This window comes from Syngnathus scovelli, chromosome 3 (genome assembly GCF_024217435.2).
Source record: "Syngnathus scovelli strain Florida chromosome 3, RoL_Ssco_1.2, whole genome shotgun sequence".
Classification (NCBI taxonomy): Eukaryota; Metazoa; Chordata; class Actinopteri; order Syngnathiformes; family Syngnathidae; genus Syngnathus; species Syngnathus scovelli.
This window is the reverse complement of record NC_090849.1, coordinates 20,247,810-20,263,487: the sequence shown is the minus strand read 5'-3', so window position 1 is coordinate 20,263,487 and position 15,678 is coordinate 20,247,810. Positions and strand designations below refer to the sequence as shown.

The window sequence follows — 15,678 nt, the reverse complement described above, 5'->3', positions numbered from 1 at the left end:
TTTTGTTGGAATAAAGTTGATGGTGTCATCATGCCGAATGTGTTTGAATAAAAGGTTGAAAAACAATATATAACAACGCAAAACACATCGTCATATACACCAGTTAAATGTCTGATTTTTACGTTTTAATTGGCGGATATAAAAACAAGGAATAAAACACCAGACAAGTTTCAACATAAATGTTTATTTAAAACAAAAAATAATATAATATTAAAAGTAAATTTCAAACCAGCAATCCAATGTAAAATTGCAGTAGATATATTAGATAACAATATTAAGGCGTATATATGCATACACGTTAGCTAAAAACTACTATAAGTGTTATAAAATCAAGATTACCCAAAGAGAAGCATCACCTCCCCGTTGTTGCATAACGGCGCATCCCTTCATGCAATAAAGTTAGCCGTTAGCTTGGAGAAAACGTGCATAAAAGAAGTGGTGTTTCAGTGAGTGGTTCTTTCTTTCCTTGGTAAATCGTAAATGAACATCCTGGCTTACATAGTCCACGCCAGGAGGGAGACGCAACACGTTCACTGACTGATCCGTTGATGCACGGGAAGGAAGGCAGTCGCGATGAACTGGAAATGCAAAGCAGATTCGTTCGTTGGTGAAGGGGAAATGCAATGCACGACTCGTTCGTGAACAGGAAGCAAAGTCATCTTCTTCTTCGCTTTGTTTTACGGCGAGGTGGCACCAGCTTTAATGGGAATTACTGACACCTACTGGTTGAAGTCATATGAACTGAAAAAAGGTCACTGAAAATATTCGGTCTTTTGAACGAATCGTTCACTCACGAGCCAACACTACTATAATCGTAATTTTCACCTTCCATGAATTACCCCAGATCTAATTGTGCATATTTTCTCTTGACACTTAAGGTGTTGGCTGCTCCCACCTCAGTCATGTCACTTCATTAAAGATGATCATTTTTAATGAGGTCACACCATGTTTTTTACGGTGACTGGTCTTCCCCAGTTTCCGCCAGCACAGCGAAGGCCAGGAACCTCCAGTCAGACTTGCAGACCTTTGGGTCACTCATGTGCATTCACAGGTCAGTTTCATCAAGTTTCACCGCAAGACACAGGAATCGGTTTCAGGGTAGTACATAAATTAAAGATGCCCACAAAGAAGAAAAAAACAAAGCAGAGAGTGGGGGAGGAAACCAAAGATGTGGATGACGAAGACGCTGAGGATCTGCTTCTGAAGACCAAGAGGAAAAGTCAGAAGGGAAGTCTGGAGATCGGAGGAAGAAGAAAAAGCAGTAGAAGGACAGTGAGGAAGGCTTTCGCTCTGACACATCAACTGATGTAACATGCAACATGACGAAAGAACAAGTTGAAGACAAAGCTAAGAAAAAGAAAAGTAAAGCAGCGAGAAAGGATGATCTCAGTGATCAGTCGCAGAGCACAGATGATGAAGACAACAAGAGAGCGAGCAATCTTCCAGACGTGATCGCGACCACTAAGAAAGCATCAAGTCGGCCTTCCAAAGAAAAGATGGGCTCCAAGGATAAAAAATCCAAAAAGGACTCTGAGAAAGACGAAGAACGTGATGAGGAGGATGGGAAGAAGAAGAAAAAGGACAAGAAGAAGAAAGGATCCATGAACAGCGATGAGGACAGCAAGAAGACAAAAGGCAAAAAGAAGAAGGTGGAAAATTACGTGGAAATCTATGAGTGTGAGCTTCGGAATTACCAGGCAGAAATGGTGGAGAACTATGAAGATGAGTACCACAAAAAGAAAGGTATGTTCTCGACATCCAGTTTTTGAATCACACATTGTAAAAGGCACACATTTATTGTCTGTTCACTTTCTCAGTATATGAAGTGGTGACCGTCACGGGCGATGAGAGAGGAGCAGGCACAGATGCAAATGTCTTTATCACTCTCTTTGGAGAATTCGGTATTACTCCCAAAGTCCATCTGGCTAGCAAGTGAGTTCCTCTCACAAAGGGGGATTTTGAATTTTTTTTTTTTGCCCGTCACCAGATGCTGCACTATATAATTTGAATACGACTCATGTGTCCTTTATTTTACCCCAACAGCACAGAGAAAAGGTATGTTGCTCTTGTAGTGGTGGATTTTAATATGATTTTTTTATTTTCCCTATGCTAATTGGACATTTCCACCTTTCCAGGAGTCGCACTGCGTTTGAGAGAGCCAAAACCGATGTGTTTAGAATAAGAACCCACAATGTTGGCTCCTTGAAGAAAATACGGTAAGTGAAGGCACCATTTGTGTCATAACCACAACTGCTTATGTCTTGTCTTGACTTCAGGATTGAGCACGACAACACGGGCCTGAACGCGAGCTGGTTCTTGGACAGGGTGGTGGTGACCGACGTGATCAGGCCTCACCTGAGGTACTACTTTGCTTGTAATAACTGGCTCAGTAAAGCGGAAGGGGATCGCCTTTTCGTTCGAGATTTACTGGGCACCGCCGACCCCATGGACATGCCCAAATGTAAGGAAGACTGACAACGATACATTCAGGTGAAATCCGACATTTTATAATGTTTTGATTATTTTGTAGATAATAAGTACATGGTCAGCGTATTCACTGCAGATATAAAAGGTAGCGGAACAGATGCTGATGTCTTCATTAATATCTTTGGAGAGTTTGGAGATACAGGTAAGGAGAATGAATCAAAGGTTGTTCTTTGTTAACTTTTACGAGAGTTTATAGAGCGGCCGTTTTAAATAATTGTGCGCTTCTTTTAGGGGAAAGGCTACTGAATACTGACAAAAACAACTTTGAGAAAGGCACAGAGGACAAATTTACCATTGAAGCACCGAATTTGGGGAAAGTGAGGAAGATCACGATCGGCCATAATAACAAAGGCTCTTCTGCGGGATGGTTTGTAGACAAGGTAGAGCACACCCATTCAAAAAAAAAATTGAATTACCGGCGGTAAGGGATGCCGTCAAGCTGAAGAAGGAGTCCTATCGGGCCGTTTTGGCCTGCGGGACTCCGGAGGCAGCTGACAGGTACCGGATGGCCAAGCGGAACGCGGCTTCGGCGGTTGCTGAGGCAAAAACCCGGGCGTGGGAGGAGTTCGGTGAGGCCATGGAGAATGACTTTCGGACGGCTTCGAGGAAATTCTGGTCCACCATCCGGCGTCTCAGGAGGGGGAAGCAGTGCAACGTCAACACTGTTTACAGTGGGGATGGCGTGCTGCTGACCTCGACTCGGGACGTCGTGAGTCGGTGGGGAGAATACTTCGAAGACCTCCTCAATTCCACCTACACGCCTTCCATTGAGGAAGCAGGGCCTAGAGACTCTGAGGCGGATTCTCCAATCTCTGGGGTCGAAGTCACTGAGGTAGTTAAAAAACTCCTCGGTGGCAAGGCCCCGGGGGTGGATGAGATCCGCCCAGAGTTCTTAAAGGCTCTGGATGTTGTGGGGCTGTCATGGCTGACACGCCTCTACAACGTTGCGTGGACATCGGGGACAGTGCCTCTGGATTGGCAGACTGGGGTGGTGGTTCCCCTCTTTAAGAAGGGGGACCGGAGGGTGTGTTCCAATTACAGGGGAATCACACTCCTCAGCCTCCCTGGTAAGGTCTATTCAGGGGTGCTGGAGAGGAGGGTCCGTCGGGAGGTCGAACCTCGGATTCAGGAGGAGCAGTGTGGCTTTCGTCCTGGCCGTGGAACAGTGGACCAGCTCTACACCCTCGGCAGGATCCTCGAGGGTGCATGGGAGTTTGCCCAACCAGTCCACATGTGTTTTGTGGACTTGGAGAAGGCGTTCGACCGTGTCCCTCGGGAGGTTCTGTGGCGGGTGCTTCGGGAGTACGGGGTGCCGAGCCAACTGATAAGGGCGGTTCGGTCCCTGTATCACCGATGCCAGAGTCTGGTCCGCATTTCCGGCAGTAAGTCGGATTCGTTCCCAGTGAGGGTTGGACTCCGCCAAGGCTGCCCTTTGTCACCGATTCTGTTCATAATTTTTATGGACAGAATTTCTAGGCGCAGCCAAGGCGTTGAGGGGGTCCGGTTTGGGGACCTCAGCATCGCGTCTCTGCTTTTTGCAGATGACGTGGTGCTGTTGGCTTCTTCAGGCCGTGATCTCCAGCTCTCGCTGGAACGGTTCGCAGCCGAGTGCGAAGCGGTCGGGATGAGGGTCAGCACCTCCAAATCCGAGTCCATGGTCCTCGATCGGAAAAGGGTGGAATGCCCTCTCCGGATCGGGGATGAGATCCTGCCCCAAGTGGAGGAGTTCAAGTATCTTGGAGTCTTGTTCACGAGTGAGGGGAGGATGGAGCGTGAGATCGACAGGCGGATCGGTGCAGCGTCGGCAGTAATGCGGACCCTGTACCGGTCCGTTGTGGTGAAGAGAGAGCTGAGCCAAAAGGCAAAGCTCTCAATTTACCGGTCGATTTACGCTCCTACCCTCACCTATGGTCACGAGCTATGGGTCGTGACCGAAAGAACGAGATCTCGGATACAAGCGGCCGAAATGAGTTTTCTCCGCAGGATGTCCGGGCTCTCCCTTAGAGATAGGGTGAGAAGCTCGGTCATCCGGGAGAGACTCGGAGTAGAGTCGCTACTCCTCCACGTTGAGAGGAGCCAGATGAGGTGGCTCGGGCATCTTATCAGGATGCCTCCTGGACGCCTCCCTGGGGAGGTGTTCCGGGCATGTCCCACCGGTAGGAGACCCCGGGGACGACCCAGGACGCGCTGGAGAGACTATGTCTCTCAGCTGGCCTGGGAACGCCTTGGGATCCCCCGGGATGAGCTGGATGAAGTGGCTGGGGAGAGGGAAGTCTGGGAGTCCCTCCTGAAGCTGTTGCCCCCGCGACCCGACCCCGGATAAGCGGAAGAAGATGGATGGATGGATGGATGGATGTAACTGCTAAAATAAAAATATAATATTGTTGATATTTAAATAAATATAAAAATATAATATAAAATATAAAAATAATATAAATCACCATAATAAAAAAGAGTGCATTTACTGCACTTCAGTCTGCCTATGTAAAGGCACTTAAGATTTGTGATCCTCTTATTTCCATTCAGTCCTCTCATCTGAGTCACTTATTCAACTACATGAGCTCAACTATAGCATTCATGCATGCACACACACACACACACACACACACTAACACACACAGGTGGCATGCGCATGATGTCATCCTAGCCAACATGTAAAGAGAAACCCTTCCCCATTAAGGGATTAACTTCCAGCAAGCAGACAAACAAGTTGGTAGATTTGCACTGACACCAAAGCTACATTTACCTTTAAAATGAGTCATGGCAGCCTGGTTTGCTCAAACTTTAGTGTTCTGTGGGATTTAGGGGGGTGGGGGGGAATAAATGTTTGATAATGGGACATTTCTGTGAGGAATTAATTCACTCGCCCATCCTAAGTCTCTCTCTCATTCATTGTCCAACTACCGTAAAAATGTTGTTCTCGTTGCTGTTATTCAAAGGTGGTCGTGGATGATCTGGGAAACAAACTAGTGTATGAATTTCCTGTCAGTCGATGGTTTGCCATCGATGAAGACGATGGCAAGATACAGAGAGATATTTTAGTGGGAGGAAGCCAACCCACAGGTAAGAGAAAAAAAAAATCAGCTGAATAGCAAATATTTTACTTGCTCCAACAAAGCCGCCATGATTATTTAATGTTGTTGCTTTCAGTTCTGTGAACCATAGTGACACAGCAGGTAGTCACACATGTAACTGTTTCTCTCAGGGATCGTGTACAACGTCCAGATTGTAACCGGAGACATCCGAGGAGCTGGGACCAACTCCAAAATCCACGTAGTGATGCATGGCAGTAAAGGCTTGAAGAATAGCGGCAAGGTCCCGTCCATTACTCTCTTGCTTGCTTGATGTGGAAAAAAGCCGAACCGAGAGATCATTTTACTGTTCAGGTGTTTTTGGAAGGAGGCAAATTTGAGCGTGGTCTTACCGACATCTTCAACGTGGAGATCGCTGCGCTTCTCAGTCCGCTCAGCAGGGTCACCATCGGACATGACAACGACGGGGTCAGTGCCGGCTGGTACTGTGACAAGGTAAAAAAAACATCTAAAGACAATAAAAATAAAGTGTGAGCTCCTTTTTTTAAGGCCTGATGCTTGTTTTGTAGGTGGTGGTTTACTGTCCATTCACGGGCATCGAGCAGACCTTCCCGTGCTCTAAATGGCTGGACGAGAAGGAAGGAGACGGACTGATTGAACGAGAACTCTACGAGATGGTCTCACTCAGGCAGAGACGGCAAAAAAGTAGGTTCAATCTTTCGTCCTCAAACAAAAATAGGGCCCCGTTTGTTTCCGGTCTTCAGTTTGTGGCAACGGATGAATTCAAAACAAACAACGCTCAGTGATGCGGTTGTCCTCTAGAGCATCCCTGGTCCTTATGGGTCTGGACGTCCGACCTGGCCAATGCCGGAAGCGACGCAGATATTTATTTCCAGGCGTACGGAGACAAGGGCAAGTCGGATGAGATCAGACTAGACAACAAAACCGATAATTTTGAGAGAGGACAAGTGGACAAGTTTGTGGTAAGTCCATTCGATGAAACGCTCACAAAGTGCTGCAAGGCTCCTTGGCTTGATCGCAGCTTCTCTGCTACAGGTGGAGCTGCCTGATTTGGGAATTTTGACCAAACTGCGTATCTGGCATCAGAAGAGAAATCCTTTTGCGGGATGGCATCTAAGTAAGGTGAGTCGTAGCTAAGAAATCTAACAATCAAAAAATAGTCATAGCTTCTCATTTACTTGCGCATAGATGACTCTCAAGGAGTTTTTGCTTCCCGTGAACACATTTGCATCCATTTGTTGTTTTTAGGCAACGCTAATGAAAACACTAACAAAGGATAAATATAATTTTCCTTGTGAGCGTTGGCTGGACACGAATGAAGACGATAACGAGGTGGTGAGAGAGCTTCCTGCCATGGGCCGGCAAATTGCTGACCCACTGCCTTGTATGTATTCTTTTTTTTTTTTTTAATGTACTTCCTGGTAAGAGACTGACTGGATACGGTGTTTTGCAGTGATAAAGTACAGAGTGACCGTTTGTACCGGGACCATCGGCGGCAGTGGTACGGATGCGTCGGTTTTTCTCAATCTCATCGGCGAGCACGGCGACACGGGAGATCGAGCGCTGGTCAACTGCAAAAATAACATGAACAAGTTTGAGAAAGGGAATGTGAGTGAATGCGGCGGCTACCGCAAAGAATCCGAGTCATCATCACCGGCAGAATTATGAACGAACCTGGGTGTTGATAGCACTGTTGTGCTGTGCCGTCCTCAGCTGGACGAGTTCGTCATCGAGGCCGTCGCCATCGGTCAAATTCGCAGGGTGAGGATCGGGCACGATGGCAAAGGCGGAGGCTGCGGCTGGTTTCTAGAGAAAGTCGTGGTGAGAGAGGAAGGACAAGCTGAGGCGAACGCCATCGAGTTCCCCTGCAACAGGTGAGAGGTTAACATCAGTATTGCTGTTACAAAACCCTTTCACGCATACCTTGTGCAGATGGCTGGATCGCAATGAAGATGATGGACAGATCGTTCGAGAGTTAGTCCCGTCATCGGACGGCCAGCGTCTTTACAGTAAGAAAGGCAACTTTTGACTTACATGAGGAGTCCGTGCTTCTTGACACTGACGTGTCGGTGTGCTCGCTCCAGATGTCGGCTATCACGTCGCGGTGAAGACTGGCAACATTCCTGGAGGCAGCTCGGACTCCACGGTCTATGTCAAACTCTACGGGGACAAAGGTGACACCGGTAAAATGATGCTGGTGGTCTCTGACAACAACCTGAGTAACTACTTTGAGACGGGTCGCATTGACATCTTCACCGTAGAGACTTCAGATATTGGACAGGTGAGACATGTTCTCGTATGGAATGCCACAATCCTGATCTTGGTTTGATCTTTCACTCCAGATCAACCGCCTGATGATAGGCCATAACAATGAAGGCATGCGGGCTGGCTGGTTTTTGGACAGCGTTCAGATCTTGGTCCCCGTGAATGGAAAGCACTACATGTTCCCATGCCATCGCTGGCTCTCCAAGGGGGAAGCCGACGGGAAGACGGAGGTGGAGATTTACCCCAGCGAGATCCTGGACACGCAACAACGTATGAAACACATTTACATTGATGTGGGAGTCGGCCATTTTTTTTTTGTTATATTTGTTATTTCTTCTTTCCAGTGATCAACTATGAAGTAACATTAGTGACCGGGGATGAGATGTTTGCCGGCACCAACGCCAAAGTGTTTATTCAGATTTACGGCAGCAAAGGGAAGACAGAGGTCATCAGGCTTGACAGCCGGTCCAACAATTTTGAGAGGCGCTCCACAGACATATTCAAGGTACCGTTGTCACCTCTGCTTAAAAGTGTGAAAAAAAAAAGAATAACCAGAATCAATGCTGCTTCTCAAGATCGAGGCCAAAGACGTGGGCAAAGTGTTCAAGATCCGCATCGGCCACGACGGCTCGGGTGTCGGATCTGGGTGGTTGCTGGACACGGTGGAGGTCAAGCACCTCGCAATGGTTATGATGCCCAAGGAGAAGAAGAAGGAGGATAAGAAAAAGAAGAAAAAGAAGAAGGATGAGGAGGAGGAAGGGGCAGAGGAAATGCAGGAGGTGGTGGTAACGTATCGTTTCCCCTGCTCGCGCTGGCTGGCCCGCGGAGAAGAGGATGGCGAGCTGCAGGTGGAGCTGCTGCCTGACGGAGCTGAAGAACTGGAAGGTAAAAGCCGTTTACATTGACATGGTAACACATACATAAGTTTACTGCCAACAATGTAGGCCAGAAGGTTAATTAGGGGTTAGTAATTCATCCCCTCCATTGTCTGGTAGTTAACACCTACGAAGTGTGCGTCTTCACGGGTGGCATGCTGGGAGCCGGGAGCGACGCCGACGTCTTCATTAATATTTACGGCGAGAACGGAGACACCGGAGAGCGTTATCTCAAGAACTCCGACAACATCAACAAATTCGAACGAGGCGAGGTACGCCGTCTCATCTTTCGCAGAATGTTGTCTGTGCTGCAAATTAAGCAGCGTTTTATCTCCAACAAGACCGACATTCTCCTAAAATAAGCAAGCCAGCTGTGACTGAGAGAAGCTGAGGTGCATCTACTGTGTCGCTGAACCTGTCCTACTTTTACTCATTACTTGAATCCTTCGCATGAATTATTCATCCCGCCATCACCCTTGTTCCAGGAACTCCCACCCAATTACACCGAGTTTCTTTCTTATCCATGACAGGCGAGATTAGCATATAAAGAACTTTTGTATGGAAAGTAAATATTCCAGCACCTATAATTACGTTGCAGGAGGACGTGTTTATCATGACAGCGATTGATTTGGGTCCTCTGAAGAAGCTTCGGATCCGTCATGACAACACGCGGTCGTATTCGTCGTGGTATCTGGATCGTGTGGAGATAGTGGACACAAAGGATGATGTTACGTGGGTGGAATTCGCCCGAACTTTATTCACTCGTTTAGGCTTTTTAAAATTTGCGCCCCTTTTGTGGCTTTTCAGGTACTACTTCCCGTGTAATCGCTGGCTCGCCGTGGATGAGGATGACGGGCAGATCGCGAGAGAGCTGGTTCCTGTGGATGAGGCCTTCATGAAGAAGGATGAGGATGAGGAGGGAGGCGGGGCTACTCTGGGGCTCGAGCAGAAAGGTAACTCATTTCAAATGCTTCCTCAGTTGATGCAGGAGAGAAAGATAAAAGAGGACACTGCCTCTTTGTCAAACATTGTCACCCTCTTAAAATAGTGGCCAGTCATATTCTGACAACAATTATTTGTTTTGCCTGAAACATCTCTTCACTGCTAAAATCGGTTTTACAAATCCTTGATCTGAGCTTTAATTTTTCTTTCAGCTATGTCGACTACATACACAATAAAAATAAAAACTGGAGAAAAGAAGTACTCAGGAACCGACGCTAATGTCTTTGTCTCATTATTTGGAGAGAATGATGACACGGGTGAGCAGAATCGTCAAGGTTCCAGGGTGTTGTTTTCAACTCCCTGAGATTGAGATTTGTTTTGTTCTCGACAGGTATCATCAACCTGAAGGCCTGTAAGAACTACAAGAACAAGTTTGAGCAGGGCGCCATCAACGAGTTCATTGTGGAGGCTGTGGACTTGGGCGAGTTGGAAAAGCTTCGTATTGGTCATGACAACTCGGGTGCGGGAAAACAAAAGCCATCGGTGATGATGACTAATGCGGATAGAACTTGAGATTTTTTTTACTCTTTACAGGAGGTTCACCCGGTTGGTTCTTAGACTGGGTGGAGATTGACGCCCCCTCCCAGGGTCTGAGGCTGCGCTTCCCATGCGGTCGCTGGTTGGACAGAGGAGAGGATGACGGCGCCATAGTGAGGGATCTTTATCCAGCCGAGTTACAGACTGAGCTGTATGCACCGTGTGAGTGTTCAGCAGACAGGGAATGAGTTTTCTCAAGTGCGCTTACATTAGCAGAGGTTCTGGTACTCACTGCAGGGGAATGGGCCTTATGGGTTATATGCAGAGTTGAAGAGATGGTGTTTGAAGGAGTGCAGGGATTCAGCATTACGGATGGTTAGGGAGAGAGAGTTCCAGAGAGTGGGGGCAGCGATGGCAAAGGCTCTATCCCCAATGGCCCGGTATTTGGTTGAGGTAATGGGGGTGAGCAAGTTGGCGTCAGCAGAGTGGAGTCGGCGGGTGGGGGTATAGCGGTGCAGGAGTTCAGATAGGTAGGGTTAGGGTTAGGGTTAGGCAAGGTTGTTTAGGGCCTTATACGTGGTGACAAGGATCTTGAAATGTATGCGCTGTTTTATGGGGAGCCAGTACCTAATGTACCTAATGTATTGGCCAGTGAGCAATCATGCCTCCACAACAAACCCTTTGTCCGTTGTCTTTTGACCTGTCAGTTGTGCCCTACGAGCTGAAGATCTACACCAGCGACGTGTTCGGCGCGGGGACAGATGCGGATGTGTTCATCGTTTTGTATGGCCAGAAAGGAGTTTGCACTCTGCAGAAGCATCTATGCGTCAACAAGAGGGAGAGGCGGCTGTACTTTGAGAGGGGAGCTGAGGACATGTTCATAGTGGAGGTAGCTTCAATTCAAATTAAGGGTCACTTGAATCAAAAGCTTTTTTAGTCTCGCAAAACTTGACATTCAAACGGGTGTGTAGACTTTTTAAATCTACTCTATGTACTCTGTGCTAGTTAGAAGACGTCGGCGACATCATCGAAAAAATCCGAGTCGGTCACGACAACAGGGGCTCCAATCCTGGGTGGCACCTCGACAGAGTTGAGATCAGACGCCTGCTGAGGAAAGGAAAGGTAGCACAAAACAAAACTGTCCATAAACGCACTCTTAAATCGAATGACACACTTTGGGCCATATTTACTCGGCAGGGTTCAGAGACGACCATTTTCCCGTGTGAGCGCTGGTTGGCCAAATCCGAGGATGACGGGGAGACGGTGAGAGAGCTGGTCCCGTCGGACATCATTACAGAGAAACTGCTCAAGGGGGGCACGCTGAAGCGCACCGAAACCGAGGTGGAGGATGCTTTGGAAAGTGAGCTTAAAATATTTATTTCTCGATGACTGCTGGGATAACCTCCAGCATGCCCGCGACCCCCGTGGGGACAAGCGGTATAGAAAATAGATTCTACAGTAGTGTAGAACAAAAATCTTTTTCTTTCTGTTCACTGCTCCCTGCCAGCTCACCAGTACCAGGTGTCCGTGCGCACTGGTGACATGTACAAAGCAGGAACGGATGCCAACGTCTTCCTCACCATCTATGGAGACCTCGGGGACACGGGAGAGCGCAAATTGTCCAGATCTGACAACAACAGGAACAAGTTTGAGAGAGGAGAGGTATTAGAGTGTGATACTGCAACGGGAGGGAGGGAGTTGACGTCACCTTTTAATGCTGGCTGGTTTCTAGGTGGATAAATTCACCATTGAAGCGGTCGACCTTGGCCAAGTCTTTAAGATTCGGATTCGTCATGACAACTCCATGATGGGGGCTGACTGGTATCTGGATCAGGTGGAGGTGCTGGATGTGGACACGGAGGAGGTTTACATGTTCCTGTGTGAGCGCTGGCTGTCAAAGAAGAAGGAGGACAAACGCTTGGAGAGGACCTTCTTTGTTAAGGTTCACTAAATGTGACGAGGCAAAACAACAACAAACAAACAATCAATACCCATGTTTGCATTTCAGGGTTATGAAGGTGAAAGAAACACTGACCCAAATTCCAAGATGGCGGCTCATGCTAAAATGGGACTGGATCGCAATGCAAATAAAAAGAAGAAGAAGAAAATGGCAGTGGTGGAAGAAGGGCCAAGTAAGGATGAAAAATAATTCACTCCATTGTAGCATTTTTATACAACGTTTTTCATGTGCGGCTTTCCAGTCATTCCTTACCACTTCACTCTGTCCACCGGGCTGGAGCGAGATGCCAGCACCACCGCCAGGGTCTACGTCATCATTATCGGCCCAGGAGACCTGGAGACGGATCGGCTGTGGCTGGATCTGCCAGATGGGAAGAAATCCTTCGCAGCTGGCAGCATGGAGCATTTTGTGCGCTATGGAACCGACGTGGGAGAGATCAAGAGGGTGGAAGTGAGAAGACGGGACTTTGGTCACACAGCAGCAGCATCTTGATAGATATGAACATCCAAAATGAATTTGGCTTTCCGTTCTTTAGCTCGGCCACAACGGCGCCACGCCGGAGAGCTGCTGGTTGGTGGACGAGCTGGCGATCGGCGTGCCCACCAAAGGCATCAAGTACAGCTTCCTATGCAAGTGCTGGCTGGCCAAAGACAGGGGGGACGGTCTCACCGTCCGACTGTTCAACGTGCTGGACGCCAGCACCATCAGCATCAACCGCAAAGTGAGTGGCGGCCGCTACGACAGCGTGTCTCCATAAGTGGAGAATCCATGATGAGAAAAATTCACCCGTTTGTGTAGGTGATTTATTCCACCACAGTTGTCACGGGCGACACGCAGTACGCCGGGACAGACACCAACATTTTCCTGACTGTGTTTGGAGCCAATGGGAGCACAGAGGAAATTCTCCTGCCCAAGAATGAGGACAGGTCAGTGTCGTGGTCAAATTGCGCTAATGATAAAGAAGTCCCAAGTTTTCATCAATATCAAAACTTGACCAAAACACGTCACAGAATATGTCTCCTTTGAAATAATGTTGCGCAGGTTTGAGAGAGGCCAAGAGGACACATTCACCCTGGAAGTCGACGACATTGCTCCTCTCAAGAAGATACGAGTGAGGATTGATGGCAGCGGCAGTCGTCCAGATTGGTTCCTCGACAGGGTAACTTCCGAATAAGGAAATGATAGCCCAAAAACATTGTTAGCCCCCTACGGTTTGCAGGGAAATTCTTTTTTCAGATCCTGTTGCGGAACCTGACCACCGAGGAGGTGTACACGTTCACTTATGAGAACTGGCTGTCAAAGAGCAAAGGTCCCAGAAGGACTCGAGTGTGCGAGCTGGCGGCTGTGGTGGATGAGGAGGAGATGGTGGAGAAAACCACTTATGTCATCCAAGTCCAGACCAGTGATGTCACAGGTGAGATGACTTCATCAAAGATGTCAAATCAATTGAACTATAAATAGTCACCAATATCTACTCTACTCAGGCGCTGGCACGGACGCCAACGTGTGCCTGATTGTGTTCGGGGAGTTTGGCGACACGGGGACGCTACCGCTGAAGGAGAGCGCCAACAGGAATAAGTTTGAGCGCAAAATGAGAGACGTGTTCCGCTTCCCCGACATGCTCAGTCTGGGCGAGCTTTCCAAAGTGCGAGTTTGGCACGACAACAAAGGTAACGATGCGTAATATCTCATCGGATTGCGCAGATGAGCAAATATTTTTTTGGGGTAAAAGGTGTGGCACCCGCCTGGCACTTGGACTATATCGACATTAAAGATGAGAGTATGGATCAAACGTTCAGGTTCCCGTGTGACCGCTGGTTGGCTAAGAACGAAGACGACGGCCAGATCATCAGGGAGCTGGCGTGTGCCAGCAATGACGCCTTGGACCTCAGCGACAAAACAAGTCAGTGACTTGGGATGACAGGAAGAAAACATCCATGTGATGGTGTGTATTTGCTTTCAAACAGAATATGAAATTGCCATAACCACCGCAAACACTGAGGACGCGTCCACCAATGAAAACGTTTGGATTGTTCTGGAAGGAAGGAAAGCCCGCTCCAAGGAATTTGTTCTGGAGAATAGAAAACACAAATTCACACGGTTGGTCTTTCAGCGCAAACGAATCCGCCAGCATTCACTCAGACGTATTTATTTTATTTTTTCGGTCTTACTTGACAGCGGTGCCACCGACACCTTTGAGTTCTCGTCCAAGCACGTGGGCGAGATCGCCGGCATCTGCATCGGACACATCACCAAAGACGGAAAGAAGGTGAAGAGTGAATCCTCCTGGCACGTGGCAGAGGTGGTGGTGACCGAAAAAGAGCTGGGAAACAAGTGAGTGACATCAGACGCACCACAATAATACAGAAATTCGGCTTGCATTGGATCTCATTAGATCCCGCAGGTGTACCTAATGAGGCGTCCAGTGCTAGAGGCACCAGCAGGCTTATTGTATAAGTGGCATCCCTCAGGTATTTCTTCCAATGTGACGCCCGAGTACCCCTGGCATCCAAAAAGGATCAGTTCCAGAACTTCGAGTGCTACAAGTCAGTGGAGAGCTTTGCCAGCAAAGTACGCAACTTGGTGCCCGTCAAGTACAAGATCATCGTCATCACCGGCGACATCAAGGACGCCGGCACGGACGCCAACGTCCACATCACCATCTACGGCGTCAACGGCGACTCGGGCCGACGTCACCTGCGCAAGAAGTTCCGTAATTTGTTTGAGCGAGGCCGCACGGATCGCTTTGTGATAGAGATGCTGGATCTGGGGGAGCTGCTCAGAGTCAAGGTAGAGCAAGATAACAGCGGCTCCAACCACGGATGGTTTTTGGAGTGCGTGGAGGTGACCAACATGGCCAACTCGGTCACTACCATCTTTCAGTGCGCCAAGTGGCTGGACAAGGGCAAGGCCGACGGCCGGACGGAGAGGATCCTCTACCCCAAGTACTAGTATGGTCCATAGAAAAAGTCTACACACCCTGTGTTCAAATGCCAGGTTTCCAAATCTTTTACAGTGGGGGAAGTATAACTAAAATGAGATAATGTTTTTGCACAAGTGTGCACACCCTCTGGGGATGTGACTGTGTTCTGTTAACCTGTCACTTATTAAAACTAGGGTTAGGGTTTCAAAGTAAGGTTTCAAACTAGGGTTAGGGTTTCAAAGTAGGGTTTCATACTATGGTTAGGGTTTCAAAGTAGGATTCAAAGTGAGGGTTCGGGTTTAAAATTTAATAGTAAGTTTGTGCCAAGGGGACACCCATCTGATCAGTATGTTTCCTATTATTGACAGCAAATATCATAAATGTTTATCATTACACTTTCATGTAAATAAAGTGTCATATTTTTTGCAAGTTAAATTGATATGCAAATGAGAGAGCGCAAACATTTACTTCCACCAACTGTAGAATGTTTTTTTAAAAAAGCATTTAAATATTTTTTCAATATTTCTGATGTTTTATCAGACTCTGTATATTTATTAGCTTTAACATTTTTCATAAGTTTGACCGAGAATATGTGTACAAATTGTATCCTGCCATTTTGAGACTCTCATTCAGGGA

General features: G+C 47.7%; 1 protein-coding gene and 1 long non-coding RNA gene across 4 annotated transcripts; one reads left to right on the top strand and one right to left on the bottom strand.

Annotated features, from left to right (window-relative positions):
- The first annotated feature begins 507 nt into the window (after nucleotides 1-507).
- On the top strand, nucleotides 508-15,601 carry loxhd1b (lipoxygenase homology PLAT domains 1b). 3 transcript variants are annotated; one of them, XM_049762609.2, is made up of 43 exons: nucleotides 508-751; nucleotides 879-1,743; nucleotides 1,818-1,932; nucleotides 2,136-2,216; nucleotides 2,277-2,461; nucleotides 2,531-2,629; nucleotides 2,719-2,867; nucleotides 5,427-5,550; nucleotides 5,693-5,802; nucleotides 5,874-6,014; nucleotides 6,089-6,224; nucleotides 6,342-6,502; nucleotides 6,576-6,662; nucleotides 6,789-6,924; nucleotides 6,994-7,148; nucleotides 7,254-7,414; nucleotides 7,473-7,549; nucleotides 7,625-7,821; nucleotides 7,883-8,075; nucleotides 8,150-8,310; nucleotides 8,381-8,690; nucleotides 8,801-8,952; nucleotides 9,279-9,412; nucleotides 9,488-9,633; nucleotides 9,835-9,939; nucleotides 10,014-10,142; nucleotides 10,217-10,381; nucleotides 10,867-11,048; nucleotides 11,165-11,281; nucleotides 11,357-11,519; nucleotides 11,667-11,821; nucleotides 11,892-12,101; nucleotides 12,168-12,291; nucleotides 12,361-12,569; nucleotides 12,655-12,840; nucleotides 12,918-13,045; nucleotides 13,161-13,278; nucleotides 13,356-13,533; nucleotides 13,604-13,789; nucleotides 13,852-14,022; nucleotides 14,087-14,219; nucleotides 14,298-14,453; nucleotides 14,591-15,601. In XM_049762609.2, exons 2-43 carry the CDS (start codon nucleotides 1,320-1,322, stop codon nucleotides 15,069-15,071), a joined length of 6,930 nt encoding a protein of 2,309 aa, XP_049618566.1. In that variant the 5' UTR covers nucleotides 508-751; nucleotides 879-1,319; the 3' UTR covers nucleotides 15,072-15,601. The 3 variants fall into 3 exon arrangements, with proteins under 3 accessions (XP_049618566.1, XP_068506164.1, XP_068506163.1); XM_068650063.1 differs by lacking the exons at nucleotides 508-751; nucleotides 879-1,743; nucleotides 1,818-1,932; nucleotides 2,136-2,216 and having other exon boundaries at nucleotides 2,304-2,461; XM_068650062.1 differs by lacking the exons at nucleotides 508-751; nucleotides 879-1,743; nucleotides 1,818-1,932; nucleotides 2,136-2,216 and having other exon boundaries at nucleotides 2,304-2,461; nucleotides 9,279-9,633.
- On the bottom strand, nucleotides 5,584-12,505 carry LOC125993750 (uncharacterized). The gene is made up of 8 exons (XR_007490392.2): nucleotides 12,372-12,505; nucleotides 11,868-12,050; nucleotides 11,350-11,786; nucleotides 7,575-11,263; nucleotides 7,215-7,405; nucleotides 7,022-7,111; nucleotides 5,912-6,004; nucleotides 5,584-5,827 (listed from the first exon to the last, which is right to left on the bottom strand). It is a non-coding gene; the product is annotated as an uncharacterized lncRNA (long non-coding RNA).
- Nucleotides 15,602-15,678: the final 77 nt, after the last annotated feature.